The 18,253-nt window shown below is 33.8% G+C and overlaps 2 protein-coding genes across 5 annotated transcripts; both read left to right on the top strand.

Annotated features, from left to right (window-relative positions):
• The first annotated feature begins 868 nt into the window (after positions 1 to 868).
• On the top strand, positions 869 to 5,797 carry LOC132299028 (transcription factor MYB17-like). Its single transcript, XM_059795451.1, has 3 exons — positions 869 to 1,433; positions 3,450 to 3,579; positions 4,870 to 5,797. Exons 1-3 carry the CDS (start codon positions 1,301 to 1,303, stop codon positions 5,537 to 5,539), a joined length of 933 nt encoding a protein of 310 aa, XP_059651434.1. The 5' UTR covers positions 869 to 1,300; the 3' UTR covers positions 5,540 to 5,797.
• A 613-nt stretch (positions 5,798 to 6,410) lies between these two features.
• Positions 6,411 to 15,185, top strand: LOC132299027 (tRNA-specific adenosine deaminase TAD1). Of its 4 annotated transcripts, none has more exons than XR_009480005.1 (11): positions 6,411 to 6,748; positions 7,182 to 7,302; positions 8,101 to 8,291; positions 8,410 to 8,544; positions 9,764 to 9,877; positions 10,340 to 10,509; positions 10,587 to 10,663; positions 10,741 to 10,860; positions 10,985 to 11,072; positions 12,416 to 12,588; positions 12,787 to 12,851. XR_009480005.1 is itself a non-coding variant. In XM_059795450.1 (11 exons), the coding sequence occupies exons 1-10, from the start codon at positions 6,562 to 6,564 to the stop codon at positions 12,889 to 12,891; spliced, it is 1,308 nt and encodes a 435-aa protein (XP_059651433.1). In that variant the 5' UTR covers positions 6,415 to 6,561; the 3' UTR covers positions 12,892 to 12,897; positions 14,745 to 15,185. The 4 variants fall into 4 exon arrangements, 3 of the variants coding, with proteins under 3 accessions (XP_059651433.1, XP_059651432.1, XP_059651431.1); XM_059795450.1 differs by lacking the exon at positions 12,416 to 12,588 and adding an exon at positions 14,745 to 15,185 and having other exon boundaries at positions 6,415 to 6,748; positions 12,787 to 12,897; XM_059795449.1 differs by lacking the exon at positions 12,416 to 12,588 and adding an exon at positions 13,608 to 14,642 and having other exon boundaries at positions 6,416 to 6,748; positions 12,787 to 12,897.
• Positions 15,186 to 18,253: the final 3,068 nt, after the last annotated feature.

The raw sequence follows: 18,253 nt of genomic DNA, 5'->3' as shown, positions 1-18,253 counted from the left end.
GTACCAATTTTGAATTTCTGTTGATATATGTTGAGAGATGAGAAGTGGCTCTTCTCGGCTACACATTTCCTTGTCTGCAGTTACATATATATATATATATATTGATGTAGTGATTCAAAACTTGAAATTTGTAAGCAAATTAATTAACAAAAGATACAGGTGATCCATTTTATTATATACATACGACCAGTCCGTACTCTCTGGCATTGTCTCACTCACCCAGTCAACCATTAATACCCCTCTATAGGTCTACACAGATGAATGTTTCAACATGTCCTTTTCCTTCTGAATTTGCCATTAGTGCTCTTCCTCTTTCGTGTCACTCTTTAACTTTCTCTCTCTTCACTTCCTTCGCATTTATTTCTTACCACATGGTACTTTCTTGCGCTCACTTGATATATCAGCACTCTCTCCCTCTCCGTCCCCCAGACTTTCACTTCCTTTCCGAGAAATTATTACCGCCAATGTGATTCGGTGATCTCATTTTAATATGTAAGAAAATGTGTTAATTTTATTTAAAATTTTATCTACACTAAATTTAATTCTGAATGGATAAAATTTCACTTGTACTCTTGTCATCATTTATAAATGATTCCTTAATTGTCACATCATGGTTTAATTTATCGATTTCTTCTATGAGAGTTAATGAGGACGAAATTATATTAAGATTGTTTAAGCATTCTAGTTTTGTCCTATCTAACGTGTAAAAATAGTGATAAGAAGGTGATATGATTCATTTTCATAAAGTTATAGTGCCAATAACGTGATAGGCCGGTAGGAGTGTCCCACCCAAAATTTACTCACCCAATCTATTACGTGGGCATCGCTGTGTAATTAACCTCAAAAGCTCCTTTAGTTCCCTCTTTATATATATATATATATATATATGTGTATGTATATATATATGTATAGCTGATCAATGTGAATCTATTTGGGTACCTCAAAAAGCACGCATTAAATTCAACTTTCTTCTTCTATTGAATCAATGATTCAATTTTATTGGCGGTGCCTATATATGGTCCTATGTATAGCCGTGTAGAATTTTATAACACTTTATTTATCATGAATTAAATGCCAAGCCGGCTTCAAAATCGCCGAATCGTCCTCCTCTCTCATCTCTATCACTGTTCTGTTCTGTTCTGCTCACTCTGTACGACATTATATCAGATATTCAATATACAAAATTACACCAACACTTTCTCTCTCTAAACATTCTCCTTTAAGCATACAACTTGTTTGTTTGTAGTTCCCTATTGATGATCTTTTAGAGAGAGAAACACAGAGAGAGAGAGAGTAATTAATGGGGAGAAAACCGTGTTGTGATAAGAGTGGGTTGAAGAAAGGGCCATGGACTCCTGAAGAAGATAAGATTCTCATTGAGTACATCAACAAGAACGGCCATGGAAGCTGGCGTTCTCTCCCTAAACTCGCAGGTTCGATCTTTCTTTTTGCCTTTCTATTCTGTCTCTCTAATTTGGTTTTTCTACTGAGTCAAGTCGTTTTTCGAGCCGAGTTTGCAAGTTAACTAGGTGGCAGGGATTATTTTCAAATCTTTGGGTTATTTCAAGTTTTTTTTTTTCTTATTCAGTTCAGAAATGTTGCGAATGTACTGAGTTAACTCATTCTGTATAATGTATTATGTCGTGGACTTGACGGAATGGTAAGGTTACTCCATTAGGACACAACGGGTTCAAAACCGGTAAAACTGCCTGCATCTGACCCTCGCTAACCCTGCAATGGCGAAGCCTATGCATTGGGCTAGCCCTTATATATATGTATGAAGTTTGGAGTTATGTAGTCGGTGAGTTTGGCCGATGAAGGCGATCCGTACTTCCATAGGTGTGCTTGGACTAATCCTCTCATGCACACTATGGGGTTCGGTAGCATCTAGTGTATTTAAGTTGAAAATGCACTATATGCTACATCATCCTGTACAACACCTATAAAACAACAACAATGTAACACTCATGCAACACATTTTTACTAAGGATGCAATATATTATATCTGAGTTGCACAATTAAATTAAAAGTGCAACACCTACACATAATTATTGCAATCTCGATTTAATGTTATTGCTGGAGTATTGGATTGTTAAGACTTGAGAGTGTACAAGACCCATGTGTGCTTTGGCCACTGGAGTCATCGCTTACATTTTTGTTTTCTTTTGTTTTGTTGCATCTTTGATAGTGCATCACTTCATCGGGCACTGTGTGCTAATAGTGTAGCAAGCAATGTTGTGTCACTTGTGTGGTTGACTTTTGTGGTGCTTAATGTGGCCAGTTTGGTTGGACCAAGTACTAAAACATCATTTATGTTGTGTGTTTTTCTTTTTAGATGCGCTTGAGGTTGTTTGTGCAAAACTTGTTGGTACTTAATTTAAAGGGTTACGCTGAGATAAAACATATTGAAAAATTGTGGTCAATCTCTCCTTTGATATAATTTCTGAAGAGTTATTTGTGAAATGAGCCCTTGTAGTTGGCTCATATTTATATTAAGCATCATAAATATTAAAGAACTTTAAATTCGAACTCCAACTCAAAGAACTTTAAATGCCAGCTCCAATCCAAGCCAATTAATGTATCTCTTTTCATATTTCTGTTCTGTTTTTCGCATACCTGCTCCAACTCAAAGAACTTCAAATGCCAGTTTTTAGGTTGACTGTCATCTCTTGCCACCATCTTTAGAGAGGTGCAGGACTCAGTCGTTCAAGTCCTGGTTGAGATGCATTAGTGTGCATACATAGTAATTTTAGTAATGGTGACTACGAAAGACCACTTAATTTGGTTTTCAGAATTTGAAACAACACTTTAGTATACGTTGAGACTTGTGAGAGAGTTCCAAGTAGCAAGAGCCAGTAGTGTACATGTGCTGACACCCTGATTCTCTGCTGTAATGGTGCTGTAATTTGTTAACACAGTAATTTTGTTTTTCAACACATTTACTTCTTTTTTCAACACATCTATTCTATTTTTCTAACACAGAAAATTTTCAACACATTAAATATGGCTGAAATAGATAGATTTAATGTGTTGAAAACAAATTTAAGTTTGTTGAAAAACCCTATAACACGGTGCTGTACACAGCAGAGGATCCAGGATCGCGCTTGCATACATGTGCAAATGCTGCTGTAAACAATTCTATACATGCTGCTTGAAATTACTGTAATGTCTTTAGATGTTATCACTGATGCAGATGTACCCTGGCCACTTCTTACGAGTCCTATCCTTAATTTTCATTGTGCCCGTGGCTTCCTGATATACATTTTTATAATTTTGCGAGTCCGTCTTACTAATTATAATTGTAAACTAGAACTTACCACCCAATGAATCTTCCAAGGATTAATTGTAGCAATATGCAAGTATAACCTGGATGCTCAAAGAGGAAAAAGGACAAGGCACAAAAAAAATAGTTTTTATTTAATAGATTATGGAGGATTCTGTTTTAACAGGTCTTTTTCGCTGTGGAAAAAGTTGCCGGCTTCGATGGACCAACTATCTTAGGCCAAACATCAAACGCGGTCCTTTTAGTCCTGAAGAAGAAAAACTCGTCATACAGCTGCATGGCATTCTCGGCAACAGGTATTTATCATTTTGTTACTTGATTTTATTTTGTGTGTGTGGCTCTTCTATCAGAATTATTCCCTTTGGTTGGAATGAGCTTTGCTCTCTCTATGTTAGAGCACATAAACATATGCAGCAGCATACAGGGAACCTGATTTTTAATGTCGATGGGTATCTCAAAAATTTTGTCACCCCGGTAGCATAAACTTGAGGAAAAGCTTAATTGAAGCTTGAGCATTGGTTAAAAGTCGAAACACAGTTACACAGCCTGATGGTCACCGTAACCATTTGTAGAACCATACATTAGAAATGATACACATGAAATTGCCTTGTTATTGACATTCCAAATTTCAACTTTTTAAAACACACTGCAATCCCTATCATCACTTACAAAGGCAAACTGCTCCTCTTTCTGCAATTCATATCATAGAAATTTTTGGATTCAGAGGAAATGCTTTTCAGTCATCCATGCGCATTGGTATGTTTTCAAAAAGAAAGGCTACCACGTGCAGGTCTAGTAGGATTTAATTGGATGTATGTATATGATCTTGGTTTACTTGGGAAATATAAAATATAATTTGGATTTAGATATCATTTATAGAAACTAACCAAATGTTAATTTGGATTGCCTTTGAATGGGGCATGTGCTGTGTGATTGGGGGAGGGAAGGTCACGAGTTTGTGAAATTTATTTCGATGTTCTGAGTAAAAAACATAAACTACTGTAGACAGCAGATCTTGCTAGACTTGTGTTCTGAATCAGCAAGTAATCATGGAATGTTTAGTCTATTCAAAGAAAATATTTTCTATGAAACAAATGGTATAAACTGAAGAATCCTCACTTGTAATCTAAATTTCTGCAATACTGTTTAGAGTATATTTTTTTCCTTCTATGTGCATACATACCTGGACATAGTGATCAGCAAGTAATCATACTAACATTGCATGCTTCTCTCTCTTTTTTTATTTTTTATTTTTTCAATCACCTCTTCCTAAATAAATTGACTTTGGCTATACTGTATACATCACATCTCATAGGATTCTTCAAATCCAGCATTATAATCGTGTAATTTGTCAAATTTGAAGGTTCAACTTACACACTTTGCTGCTATCAGATAATATTATTCATGATGGAAGAAATTAATATTCAATTAAGAGTGATTTGTTCACTAACATGGATGATTGTCACCGTTGTCTTAGTTGCTTAAAGTTGTGTCATACTTTAATGTAAATTTTCACTCTTTCGGTGTATTTCTAAAATTTGATAGTGCTGCTATTACTCACAAAATACTGAATTGACAATATTTAGGTGGGCTGTGATTGCCTCCCAACTACCAGGAAGGACAGACAATGAGATCAAGAACTTGTGGAATACTCACTTGAAGAAGCGCCTGCTTCGCATGGGCATTGACCCACAAACCCATGAACCTTATAATGGACCAGCTACAAAATCACTTGCCCAATCCACCCGCCACATGGCACAATGGGAGGGTGCTAGGCTTGAAGCCGAGGCTCGCCTCTCGAGGGAGTCATCACTCTTCAGACTACCACCTTTACGAGAAACTGGTTCCGACCACTTTCTACGCATATGGAATTCTGAAGTTGGAGAATCATTTCGGAAATTCAAGAAAAATGAGATAACTGCATGCGAAAGCCCACTTGCCCAAGCATCTTCATCAACAAAATGTGGATCCGTTTCAGGGACCACGACGGAGATGGGCCTCGCTCATGTAACCGTTTCCTCTGCCACCGGAACCAGTAGAAATGAAGATAAAGAATTCAAGAGCAGCCACTTCTACAGTGAAGCCTTTTTCGGTGGTTCAGATTCTTCAAGCTCCAATGTGTTGGAGGATTTGTCAGACACAGCATTACAGATGCTCTTGGATTTTCCGAGCAACAATGACATGAGCTTCTTAGGAGAACCAGATACCTATTCCATTTTAACTAAAAGCTCCTTAAATTCTCTTAAGTATGGCTGAAAGTGTTCTACAGTGTCTATTTCGGAGCCTCCATTGCTTGAATGTTCGGCCTTTTTCTTTTCCCTCTATTTGCTGCAATGGGATCTCTACATGTAATCTATGTTATTAATATTTGGGTTTGTTTAGGACATATATATGTAAAAGACTAAAGAGGATATGTGTTCCTTGCATCACTTCAGTTCTTGTTATATCATGATTGTGTATGGTTTTGGTGCTTATAAATACGTGAATATGTAAGTATTGAAGAAGTATATAATATTCGAGGATCTATTAATGGATAATTATGTTTTTTTCTTTAAAATTCTCCATTTCTTTGTTATAAAAGCTAATTAAGTGTTTTGTTTTTGTCCACTGATCGAAATACCACCTGTAAATATTGGAAATAATTCTTTTCAAAGTGAAAAAGTCAACTACTCAATGGGTGACCAATGAGTTTATAGCTGCATTGCGATTACTTATACCATTTAAATATATATATATGTATCTGCCTTACCTTCCAGGAAGAAAAAAAGAAAAAGAAAGGGGGTGACAATGGTATTAAAGAGATTATTTCATGTGACAATATTTACCAATGAATAAATAAAAATTTAATATTTGAGTTGATTAATTATACTTAAAATACTAATCCAAAACTTAGTTACTTATAAATGTGTTTTGAGATTCTTATTCAATCACTTGAAACATATATGAGAAAGAAAAGAACTTCAAGTACTATGTGAAGTCTAATTTGTGGACCAGAATATATAGCATTTGATCATTTTGATGGTTGCTAATTTATTTATTTTTGACCCTATTAAAAAATTAAAAATAACCCTATATTTTTTGGAAGGTATCTCAATTAAGATTCAATGATTCATAATATAAACCCAAAAGCCAAACCAAAATCAAAATAAAATAGATTAAGCAGCCAATAACAATTAATTATCCTACGTACCCCCAAATGTTTTTTTAATTAACCATATATTTCTTTTGTTTCAAATATTTCTTTTGTTTCCAAATCTTGTCACTTCTGAAGTTGAAGAATGACTACATCGAGCTCTGAAGTGCATTCTCAAGTGCATTCGCCGGCGCCGGCGCCGGGAAAAGGGTGGGGAGAGATGGTGTCGGACGCGGTGTTCTCAGTCTATAACTCTCTACCAAAGAAAGGGAAGCCTCAGGGTCGAGAAGTCTCCGTTTTGGCTGCTTTTCTCACCTCTTCCCCTTCTCAAGGTCCTCTCTCTCCTTCTCTCTCTCTCCATTTAGTTTCTGCTAAACTTATTCATTGAAATCAACGAACACCCAAGACAATTTCCAATCTAATGATTTTTCTTGTTCTGGATTTCCAGAAAAAAATTGCAAACCCTCTCTCTCCCCTCCATTTGTTTTCAGCTAAACTTATTCATTGAATTCAACAAGCACCCAATAAAATTTCCAATCTCATAGTTTTTTCTTGTTCTGGTTTTCACGGAAAAAATTGCAAACCACCCTCTCTCCATTTCGTTATAGAAAAACTGAATTAAAGTAAAAAAACAACAAAGAAAAAAATTGCAATCGAATGAGTTACCTTTTTGGGTCTCCAGAACTTTGTGCGGAATTTACGATTTTAATTTGAAAACCTCTCTCTTTCTTTCTCACTATTGAGTGGTATTTGTATGCTAATCAGAATTGCAAGTGGTTGCTTTGGGAACGGGGACGAAATGCATTGGGCGCTCGCTTCTAAGTCCGCGAGGCGATGTTGTGAATGATTCTCATGCTGAAATCATCGCTCGGAGAGCTCTAATGAGGTTTTCTTCATTAGTGAATGCTTAATCTGTTTTATTTTTATTTTAAATTGATTGGTTATTCTGTTGTTTGGTCTATGAATTTTAATTGAGGTTATGTTTCTTTATAGTGTGATTTTTCTGTTGTTTGGTCTATGAATTTTAATTGAGGTTATGTTTCTTTATAGTATGATTTTACTTAAGAATTTGTTCTATTTATTTGGTCATTGTGTTGTATGGTCTATGAATTGAGGTTGTATTTCAATTGAGGCTATGCTTCCTCTCCTCTCACTCTATTCACGAATAAGGTGATTTTTTTCTTTTCTAGTTGTAATAAAACTTAAGGAGAGGCTGGAGAGCATTGTTACTTGATAGGTAATTCACAGTTTCTACAACATATAGAATTGCGTGGTTATGTTCAAAGGGACTAGTAATTTGTTAGACAGTTTTTTGGATGTGGCTCATATAAACATGCAGCAACAATATCTTCAAAGTGAATTTCAACCATGCAGCAACAATATCTTCATAATCTATGTGAAGTGAGTTTAAACGTTGTGACGTCTCTTTGTACTCTTTCCTACTATTATACCTTTGTTAATTAAGCATGTTACTCTATGTTTTTCAAAGAGAATTTCAGCCATTCAATTAGAGTGGCTTAGTTGAAACATGCAAAAAGAAATCCTTATTAGGGTTTTATTGTTTGAAGTTTTAGAGTTTAGTGCTGACAAAACTTTTGGAGATGCATCATGCACATTAATCTAAATAAGTGGAGACCTGTAATTCTTGAATAAATGATCTAAAAGATGTTTTTGATCCTACCAGGTACTTTTATACAGAGATTCAATGTCTTACAAACATTTATAATAAGCATAGTGGTAATAATGGAAGCATACAGTTGCATGGTGATGATGCGACAAACTTGGTTTTATATTTGGACACAGATGGCCTTGGCCAAAGAAAATACAAAATGAGAGCAGGTTGGCAACTACATTTGTACATATCACAGTTGCCATGTAAGTAGCAGTGACTTCTTGCGTTTCTTTTTGTGATTGTATTAACATAGAGCTCTCTCTCTCTTTCTTTTTATTTTCTTGTTGCCTAAGCAGTGTAAGTAATCTTTGTTTCCCATAGGTGGTAGTGCCTCGCTCAGTTCACAGTTATTTACTTTGCAGAATATTCCCCTTAGAGAAGGGGATCCACTGTCCTCCATGAATGAATTTCATGATTCCATGGATGAATTTTTGGAGGCTTCCTTGATGAAAAATGGTAATGGCATATCTCAAAAATTATTTTTCCTCCTTTTCTCCTTCTCATGTTATCAGGATGCTGAATCTTATGTGGTTTGTGTTATGATTATTCTCTCTATCAGTTCTAGTGTGGAATTTATTGCCAATATTGGATATAAAATGTGGCCTATATATTCTTCATATAGCGTTTGAAGTACCACCTATCTTGCAAATTATTATTATTTTTTCCCTTTTGAATTCATTTATTGGATTGTTTGAATACCACAAGAGTGGTGTAAACAATTATCTTTAACCAGCTGTAGTATATGGTTGAATAAAATCCGATTTGAACTTCCTAAGGTAAATGCCATCATCCCCTACACACTTCTAAGCCTTAATGGGAATGCCATTTGGTTTCAGAATTCTTCTTGCTTTTATGTTGTTCAATACATTTTTAACCTATATACCCTTATAACTGGAAAGAAATTGGGTTTTCCTGATCTCCCCATGGTTACCGTGTTCTTATAAATTTATTCTTAAATAACCTTTTCATGTTCTTTTAATTTTATCATCTTTAATAAGATCCCATTTCCTCACTGTACACCTAAGATGTTTAAACTCTCTAATTCCTGATCTCCCTAGGGTTACCGTGTTCTTATAAATTTCTTCTTAAATAACCTTTTCATGTTCTTTTAATTTTATCATCTTTAATAAGATCTCATTTCCTCACTTGCTGTTCACCTCAGATGTTTAAACTCTCTAATTTTTATCTCTTTTAACTTACAAGTTTGAATATATACTTCTCCCCATTCTTTGTACTTATTTAGAATAAAATTGGTTGAATACTTTTTTTTTTCTTTTGGATAAGTTATTGGAATTCTGTGAATTATCTTTTCACTGGATTGTTGTGTGCTCCCTCTTTAACTTGCAGCATTTATAGTCATGTCAGAAAAGCAAGTCCTATTTTATGCAGGGAAAGAACTTTTGGAAAAACACTAGCAAGTTTTGGCAAATACTCATAGTTTTCAAGGCAAATTTCATTTTCTCATCTTTTCTTTGTGTTCTCGTGGCACATTTTTTTTGGTTGCAATTGTGTAACTGTTATTAATCAACCTTTGTGGTTATAGTTTGTCCTTTTCTGTGTTTTGTTGAATAACTTTGTAATTAAATTGTATTCTTTCCCAGGATAGTGTACTAATTCTCAGGAAAAAAGGTGGATATTATCTTACTTGAAGTACTTAATATTTGTTCATGTTTAGGTAGTTGTGACCAAGTCATGGGCATGGTTCAAAGGAAGCCTGGTCGTGGAGATACAACACTGTCCTTGAGCTGCTCCGACAAGATTGCCCGTTGGAATGTTTTAGGAGTTCAAGGTTCGTTACTTGCTTTAGTTTTACCTAGTTAATTATGCTTTATTATTTAGACCATATATACTGATAATGTAAGATTGAAAAAACTTTAGTTTTTGTTTTTGTTTTGTTTTGATTTTTTTTTTTTTTTTGACCTTGTGATTTAATTTTTGACATGTGTATTGTTTTTACAAATTAGTGTTTGATTGAAGAAGGGGATAAGAAGAAAATAAAATTGAAAGAACTTTGAAATGAAAAATATTAGGGTTTGTAATTTTTTTATTCTTTTAAGGAATTAAAAGAGGAGAGAGAAAAACGTAAGAGATAAATTCAACAATTGAACATTTTAAGGAAAAAAGAAGGGGGGGGTGGTTCTACTGGCATGCAAAGCAATAACTCACTGATTTTTTTCATAACTTGAATAACAAGGTTTTTTTTTTAATTTTATTATTTATTTATTTATTTATTTTTTATCTCTTATTGCAGGAGCTTTGCTTTCTTACTTTCTTCAACCGGTTTACCTTTCTTCCATCACTGTTGGAAGATCCTGCAATAGATCTGGAAATTGTGTTGCAGAGGATCAGTTGAGACAGGTTTTATATGATCGGATCATACCATTGTCAAACAAGCTAATGAATCCTTTTCAAGTGAACAAGGTTGTAATGTGCATAACATCTTACTGATGTGGGAAGTGATTTGATATTATGCTGAATTTGTTTATCGCAATTGGCAGCCACTATTTTGGGAGGCTCCTATACCACCAAAGGAGTTTCAGCATTCTGAGAGTGCTCTGACTACTTTAACATGCGGGTAGCATGCTTAATTTTGCCAGTCTAGGTGTAAAAATTATGTCTTATTGGCATAATGTTTTATGCTTTCATCTGCAGGTATTCAATATGTTGGAATAAGTCTGGCTTGCATGAGGTCATCCTTGGAACCACTGGCAGAAAGCAGGGCACCTCTGCAAAAGGGGCAATGTACCCTTCTACTGAATCATCATTATGCAAGTAAGCTAACACATATGCTCTTAAGAATTTATATGTTCAAAGGCATAAGAATTTCTATCACTATCTTCAGTATCATTACCTCTTCTTTTTTTTTTGGACATCATTTATCGAAATAACATCTCAGGAAGCGATTGTTGGAGTTATTCTTGAAACTATGGCATGAACATACAGTCGGATGCCCAACCAAGGAGATCTCTTATCGAGACCTTAAGGTAATTTTCATTACCCTAGATTTAGCCGTGCAGATTGTTTTTCATATGAACTTTTTCTACCATTTCAGTGCTTGTAGAATATGCATGGTGTGATGATTGCATCAAACATTTAGTTTATATTGTTAAGAATTTAAAAGGTGCATCTACAAAAGCGAATAAACTTATTCTTTTTATTAGATGAAAGATAGATGAGTACTTTACTCAACAGTGTCTTTCCCAACAATTTGTTGTTGGCTTAAAAAATCCTAGTTTTTCAGTCTGCTCTATCCAAGGCCATAGCCTCAAACTGGGCACTATTCTTGCTTGGGATCCTTCCTCCTTGGAGGAGATTGCCAAAGGCATGTGATGCAGGACGTGGTAAGTGCACGTTGAAATCACAATTTTTAAAGAGAACAAGAGAGAGAATGAGGGATAAGAGATGAAGAATGAGGGAGAAGAAATCACAATAATCTATGAATATTCGATAATCAATCGTAAAAAGGTCCCTTAACAATGTTCCCAACCCACATATAAATAGGCATCAAGGAAAAATCTAATCAAATCCTAGTACTGTAAATAAAACCCTTAAATACTAAGTTACTAAAACATCCCTAAAAGCAGAACATACTAATACAACAATAATATTAAATGAAAATCAACTCTAATTATCTATCTTTGCCACGTCTCCAATAGTAAAGGTGAAACACATGCACTTCAAGCTCTTGGACCATGCCCGGTTGATAGTTGTTAAAGGCACGTCTAGGCTCCAAAAAAGCCCCAGGCTCGTCAAGGCTCAGCTAGAACGCCTCAACGTACTACAGGCCAGGCCCCTTCAATCAGGCTCACATAAAGCCCTCAGGCTCATGCTTTTTAGTAGGTTCCAGGCTCAAAAAAGGCGCGCCTTGTATTTTTTAATCATTTATTCGTATCATTTTCTTTTTTACTCAATGACTACTAAATTAAAAGGTTCTATACCATATATCGTATTGTTTAACCTTATGAAATATTTGACAAAATTTATAAATTTATGGTTCACCACTAACATTAACTACAATTATTGCTTTATTATGATTATATATAATAATATATGTTTAACTATGCATTATTATATACATGCGCCTTACTTCGATCAGGCTCGCGCCTTATACTGCGCCTTGCACTTAGGCTTCAGAAGGCCTTTGGCGCTTTAGTGCCCTTGAGCCTTTAACAACTATGCCCGGTTCTTCATCAGTATGTCCTTGCATATATTTCCTTGGGTGTCTTTCAAAGAATTTTACTTTCATTTGTATCCCATTGATGATTATATGTTGGTCCCACCAGGTAATCAAATTCCTTGTCTTTTATGTACCAATCTTTTAAACCAGGATGTCACTGAGGAAAACAGTAATGAACGGTGTTTAAAATGGGCTTATAAACACAGTTCAGTCCGTGAATGCTGGTGCATTGATTGATCCAAAAGATCGTCATCATCATCTGTGCTTTATTCCCAATGACTTGATGCAATTTTTTTTCTTCTTAAGTATGGACTTATTGACTGGTAAAAACTTAATCTTTACCATTACCTTTTCCATTGCTTAGAACTAATACAATTCTCCAAGGTCCTTGCTGAAGTTAGAGTAGGTGACTTGAGCAATTGTGTTGATTAATCGTATTCTGAATCTGAGATAATGATTATAAATTAAGTGGTGACAATGTGTGTTTCAGTTGTGATCCTTTTTTGGATGTTCTTTTGCAGGAAGGGGCTCATGAATACAGTTCAATTTTGAAGATCTTTAAGGGAAGTCTTCCTTTCAACAATTGGTTCATGAAACCTTTAAACTTTGAGGCCTTCTTCCTATGATATGAGGTGAGTTATGGGTCGTACTAGTTGAACTGATTTCTATTGTCTGGTGGCAACTTTAATTAGGTCAATATAATTAAAATTTTCATATTATCCTGCTTACCGAACTAGAAACAGCGCATAATATCTAGTATCAAACTACCGATAAATAATTTACTACTACTACTATTATTATTATTATTTTTTGATAAGTAAAATTTTATTATTATTATTTGTTATTTTATTATTATTATTTTTTTACTGCAAATGATAGAGGCTTTGGAGGAGCCATACATTTTTGTTATTATTATTTTGAGACTCACTATTAATAGAGAGCTAATATTGATCAAGGTAGAAACTGGTATTAGAATTCAGAAAATAGTTGTTTCAAGAAGAAAGGTAATATTGATCAAGGTAGAAACTGGTATTAGAATTCAGAAAATAGTTGTTTCAAGAAGAAAGGTAATATTGATCAAGGTAGAAACTGGTATTAGAATTCAGAAAATAGTTGTTTCAAGAAGAAAGGTTAAATTGATCAAGTTAGAAAGGTAGTTATTACCAAAAAAATATAGAATTAAATTCTCAATTGCAAATTGAAACATAAAAAAGTATGGAAACCTATATTCAACTGCTCTACACGGGTGAATCTACAAATTATAACACTGGTCCAAGGATCAACCATTTACCCCTCTTTCTCACTCTACATGTACGTATTTGTATAAATCTCTCTCCAAAAGCATGACGAAGATGATAAGGTTGAAGAAGATTGATGAGTTGAAGAAGATGACGAGGATGAAGAAGATTGATGATTAGATCGCTCTTAATCGGAAAGGGCATGAGTTGTCGGCGACTAGGTAACTTCGAGGAAAGTGCTTAATACTGTGTAGAGGAGGAACCTCACTTTTCAGAGGACTCGTGATGTGAAAGAAGGTTCTTAATTAGGAAAGGGCTTAAGAGCTGCAGGCAACACAAGGCAATTCTCCAATTGAGAAAAATTTTCTTCAAAGGAAATTGGCAATTATGACCCCCCGTAAGTGAAATGTCCAAAATGACTCTCCAGTAGTGGAACTAGGATGTTAATTGTTTGGAAACATGATTGAGGGTTCTAGGTAGGTTAATTTCGTAATTTGAGAAAGTTGTCAACTTCCCAATGGAAATGTTATTGTGGATGTAGAAAATGACATGCATGTAGTGTGTTCACACACGTATACTTGTGTGTATGGAATAATATATATGACTAGTTTATCCTTTTATCAATTTTAGTAATTATAGAATCTGCTTCACGTGAAATGATTTAGTTTGATAACATTTTTTAATTCGCACGAACATTTTTGGAAGAAGTTACTTGCATTACGTTAACAAACCATACTGTTTGCATCTTATTATGAAAATTTCAGCTACTTGGACCAGTTTTATAATATGTAGATTCACCCGTGTAGAGCAGTTTAATATAGATTTTCATAATTTTTATGTTTGAATTTGCAACTGAGAATTTAATTCTATATTCTTGTTAATAAGTATCTTTCTACCTTGATCAATATTACCTTTCCTCTTGAAACAACTATTTTCTGAATTCTGATACAGCTTAAACTTTGGAAATTCTGTACTTTTTTTAATTACCTTGATCCATATTACGTCGTGTTGAACCTATTTGTGCATAAAACCTGAGTGACATGAATATGCAGATATGTATGTTTAAAGTAATGGAATTTTATATACGGAGTATGTGTTAGACTTTAGTCTGTTCACATTCAGTTTCCTTCCAACTAAATCACATTTCATTGTCAGGCACGAGAGATTGGAAAGGCCAAAAGCAAATTAATCCAACCGAAGCTAAAAATGAACATGTGTATGACGTTTCATCTGTTGAACAGTTGTTGGTGTTTGCTCGGAAACAATGCCTGCTCTGGGAAGGGATTATAGGAGAAGAGTAAGATGAATTCCATGGTAAAAGGTCCCGCAGATACAAGCCCCCATGCACCATGCACCATGCACCCTACTATGGCTTATGACTCCTCAAGCTTTCGTTGTCGTTCATATTTTCCAGGAACAATTTTAGCATATTTCGGAGGTGCTGAATAGCCTGATCATGTGTGTATGGCTTAGTTATGCATAGTTCTTCTTAATTCTTATGGGGGGTAGTCTTTAATTTTGTTCTTCAGTTCTTGTGAGGCCTCTAATTGAATATCTTCAGTTTTTTTATTGGGACCTTATACCTGGTGGAATTAAATCATCCAGTTAGATTGTCAAATTGTTTTGTTTTGGGTAATTTTAAATAATGGCTGTATGAGTTTATTCACTCATGCAGTAGTCAATGAACTGTATATACCTGGTGCCATAAACCAGAAAAATGTTGTTATTTTGCAAACCCTAGATGTAAACTGGGTTTGGCTTTGATACCAAGTCGGGCGCTTGTTCGCACTTGTTCTTTAACGCAAAAGCTTAAGCTAATTTGTAGTGTTGCATATCCATTCTAACAGTTACTCAGTAAAAAAAAACGTACATGTCACTGTTGAAATCATACAGTTAAAAAAAATTCAGTTTCAGAGCAGAGCGTATTTATCCAGTAAAAAAAACTTATATTTCATTGTTGATGTCAGATTGTTAAATAATCCCTTATTTAGTGGAAAAAACACCCATGTGATGGTGTAGTTATTTAGTAAAAAGCACCCATGTGGTGTAGTTATTTAGTAAAAAACACCCATGTGATATGTGATAATAAGTGAATGAGAATGACATGTTTGTAAATTTTGCTAGTGTATAGAAAAACACTTCAAAAACAATAGGCAGCTAATATCAATTCTTGTCAAGGCTAATTTTAGCGAAAATTAGTTTATTTAGTAAGACTTGGTTACTTTTGACAATTGATTTTGCTTTATCCAAGTTCAAGCCCTAGCTAGGGCAATAATGGGTACAATTTATCACCCAACTCCTAACTCTCTGTGTCCAACTATGAAGTAAATGGTAATCTAATAATGACATAGAAAACATTACATATGATAGAAATTATTTTTTTGTATGCTTTTCTGGTTTTGAGTTTGGAAATTTTTTTTTTTTCCAAGACAAGAAACAAATTCACTCATTCACTTTTTGCTCCTATGAAGACTTAAATTTTGGTCGAGGCTTCTATAAAGACTTAAACTCTCGAATTTTTATTTTTTAAGGTGAAGAAATACCACTAAACTATACAACCCTTGCTATGAGAGTTCAAAATTTGGATAGCAAGAAAAAATATATTTTTTTCTTGAAAAAGTAAGAAATCCATAGCAGATTACTTTTGTTACTTTGTTAGTTTCTAAAGTAGAGGTTTTAAGTCCCCTAAAAGTGTATGTAAATTATTTACCATTTCCTCTTCGGACAATTGCTATGGTGTAATGGATTCTTAATTTGAATGATAAAAGTGGACAATGGGTGTACTTAAGTTAGTAATTTAAAATTGAAAAATAATAAAAAATTGAATAGGTATTATTATCAATTGATGTGTTCATCATTAATTTAAATACTTTGAAATAAGAGAGTCCATGTTTTATCAAATACTGACTATGAGTCACACTGGTGAAAAAAAACCCACACATACACATTGCATATTTTAAAAAATGCTCACTTTTTCAAACTAATAGGTTTGACTACTAACTCTTTGAAACTAATTACAAAATTATACTAAAACACTATTTACATTTTTTTATGGTTCAAAATACCCTTCAATTTTGTCTTTCTCACTCTAGCCTTCACACCGATCTTGTCATTTTAGGGCGATGTGTTGATTTCACCAAAACCGACCGATTCAAGCCCTAAATTTGTTGGTTTTGATAAAACACAACACTTGTCAAAGGTATTGTGTTACTTTTCTTCTACCAACAACCCATGTTTTTTATGTTACGATGAAATTGTTTTTCATATATGTTGCACACCAGTGGAAGGGTTGCCCAAAGACATTTTGCTTTCATGTGGTTAGTGTAAGTAATGGTTTAATCTAGTAATGAGGCTATGCATGATTTAAAAAAAAAAAAAAGGGGTTGAGAATGGGAAGTGCATAATTTGTTCGAGAATATGCAATACTTTTGGACCATGTGAGTGCAGCATTAAAAGTTTAGATTTTTCATGCTTATGCTAGGAATTGGAGATGACTGATGAGGTTCCCAGAACATCATCTGCCCAATGTTGTTGTTGGGTAGAGAATGGTGCTGAAAGAAAAGGGAGATGAAACAAAAAATTGAAAAAAAATAATAATAATTAGATTTTCTCCAGTTAAACACTAGTTTTCTTTTTTATTGTTTTTTGTCATAACCTTGGGATTGGATGAAGGCAACCATTTTGTGCAAATGATATCAAATTCTAGTTTTTTTTATCCAGTTTGCCTATTTTTATCCAGTTTGCCTATTCATACCCCTTTAACGAGACTTCTTTAAATGTCAACTATTTAATTAAAATCTCATTTTATTAATTTTCATCTTAAATTCACATTCTTTTAGTGTACGTTCACAAAAATTGTGTTTCCTTCAAACCTCACTCAATCAAGGAGCAATTCTTTCACTGTATTGGCATGTATGTTAACCCCTCATTCACTAGGAGGGTATTTTGGACCATAAAAAAATGTAAAAGTTAGTAATCAAACCTATTAGATTGATAAAATATTCAAAATTAAGTAGTGAAGTTTTAATTTTCCCATTACTCTTTTATTAAAATTGGTTTTTTTTTTTTTTTTCAAAATTGGTAACTGACACTTCCATGTTTTCTGCATCTGATGAAATAATTATTTAATGTAATCACACAGCTTTTTTAATTAGTTTCAAACTTTTCCTTTAGTTCAAACAAATTCCAAATATATAGATTTACACGTATTCAGAGTGATTAATGCATTCAAATTTAGATGTAATATTTGACTATAGTATGGACATCTGTGATTGGGTATTAGAAAATGAAAAATGTAATACTTACTCAAAAAAGAAAAAAATTATTCTTACGATTACCAAACAGTTGAAAGCCTATGTTTAATGAATGTGAGCCATTTGATACATTGATGTAATTAATATCCTATGTAATACATTTATTTTTTTCTTTCATCATGTAATACATTTATGGATTATTTTGTCTCTATTTATGTCACTAAAAATTAATATTATTATAATCCACTATACTTTTTTTTTTTTCCCTAAATATCATAATGAGAAACTTAATTATGTGCAAGTAACTACATATCATTTTCATAAGTTATTCGTTTCACTTACTCTGTCATTGTTCTTAAAAGTAAAAAAATTAAAAATAAAATAAAGATAAAGATAAAGGACAAGTGACACATTTTCTTTCTAGCGTGTCATGTTGATAAGAATTTATAACATAGTTTTATATGGTAACACTTATATATATATATATTAACCTTTTT

This window comes from Cornus florida, unplaced genomic scaffold (genome assembly GCF_030987335.1).
Source record: "Cornus florida cultivar Cherokee Brave unplaced genomic scaffold, ASM3098733v1 CherokeeBrave_3.0.0_Hap2_Chr03, whole genome shotgun sequence".
In the NCBI taxonomy this organism is placed as follows: domain Eukaryota; kingdom Viridiplantae; phylum Streptophyta; class Magnoliopsida; order Cornales; family Cornaceae; genus Cornus; species Cornus florida.
Note: the sequence above shows the minus strand (reverse complement) of the source record. Positions and strands in the feature narration are given on the sequence as shown.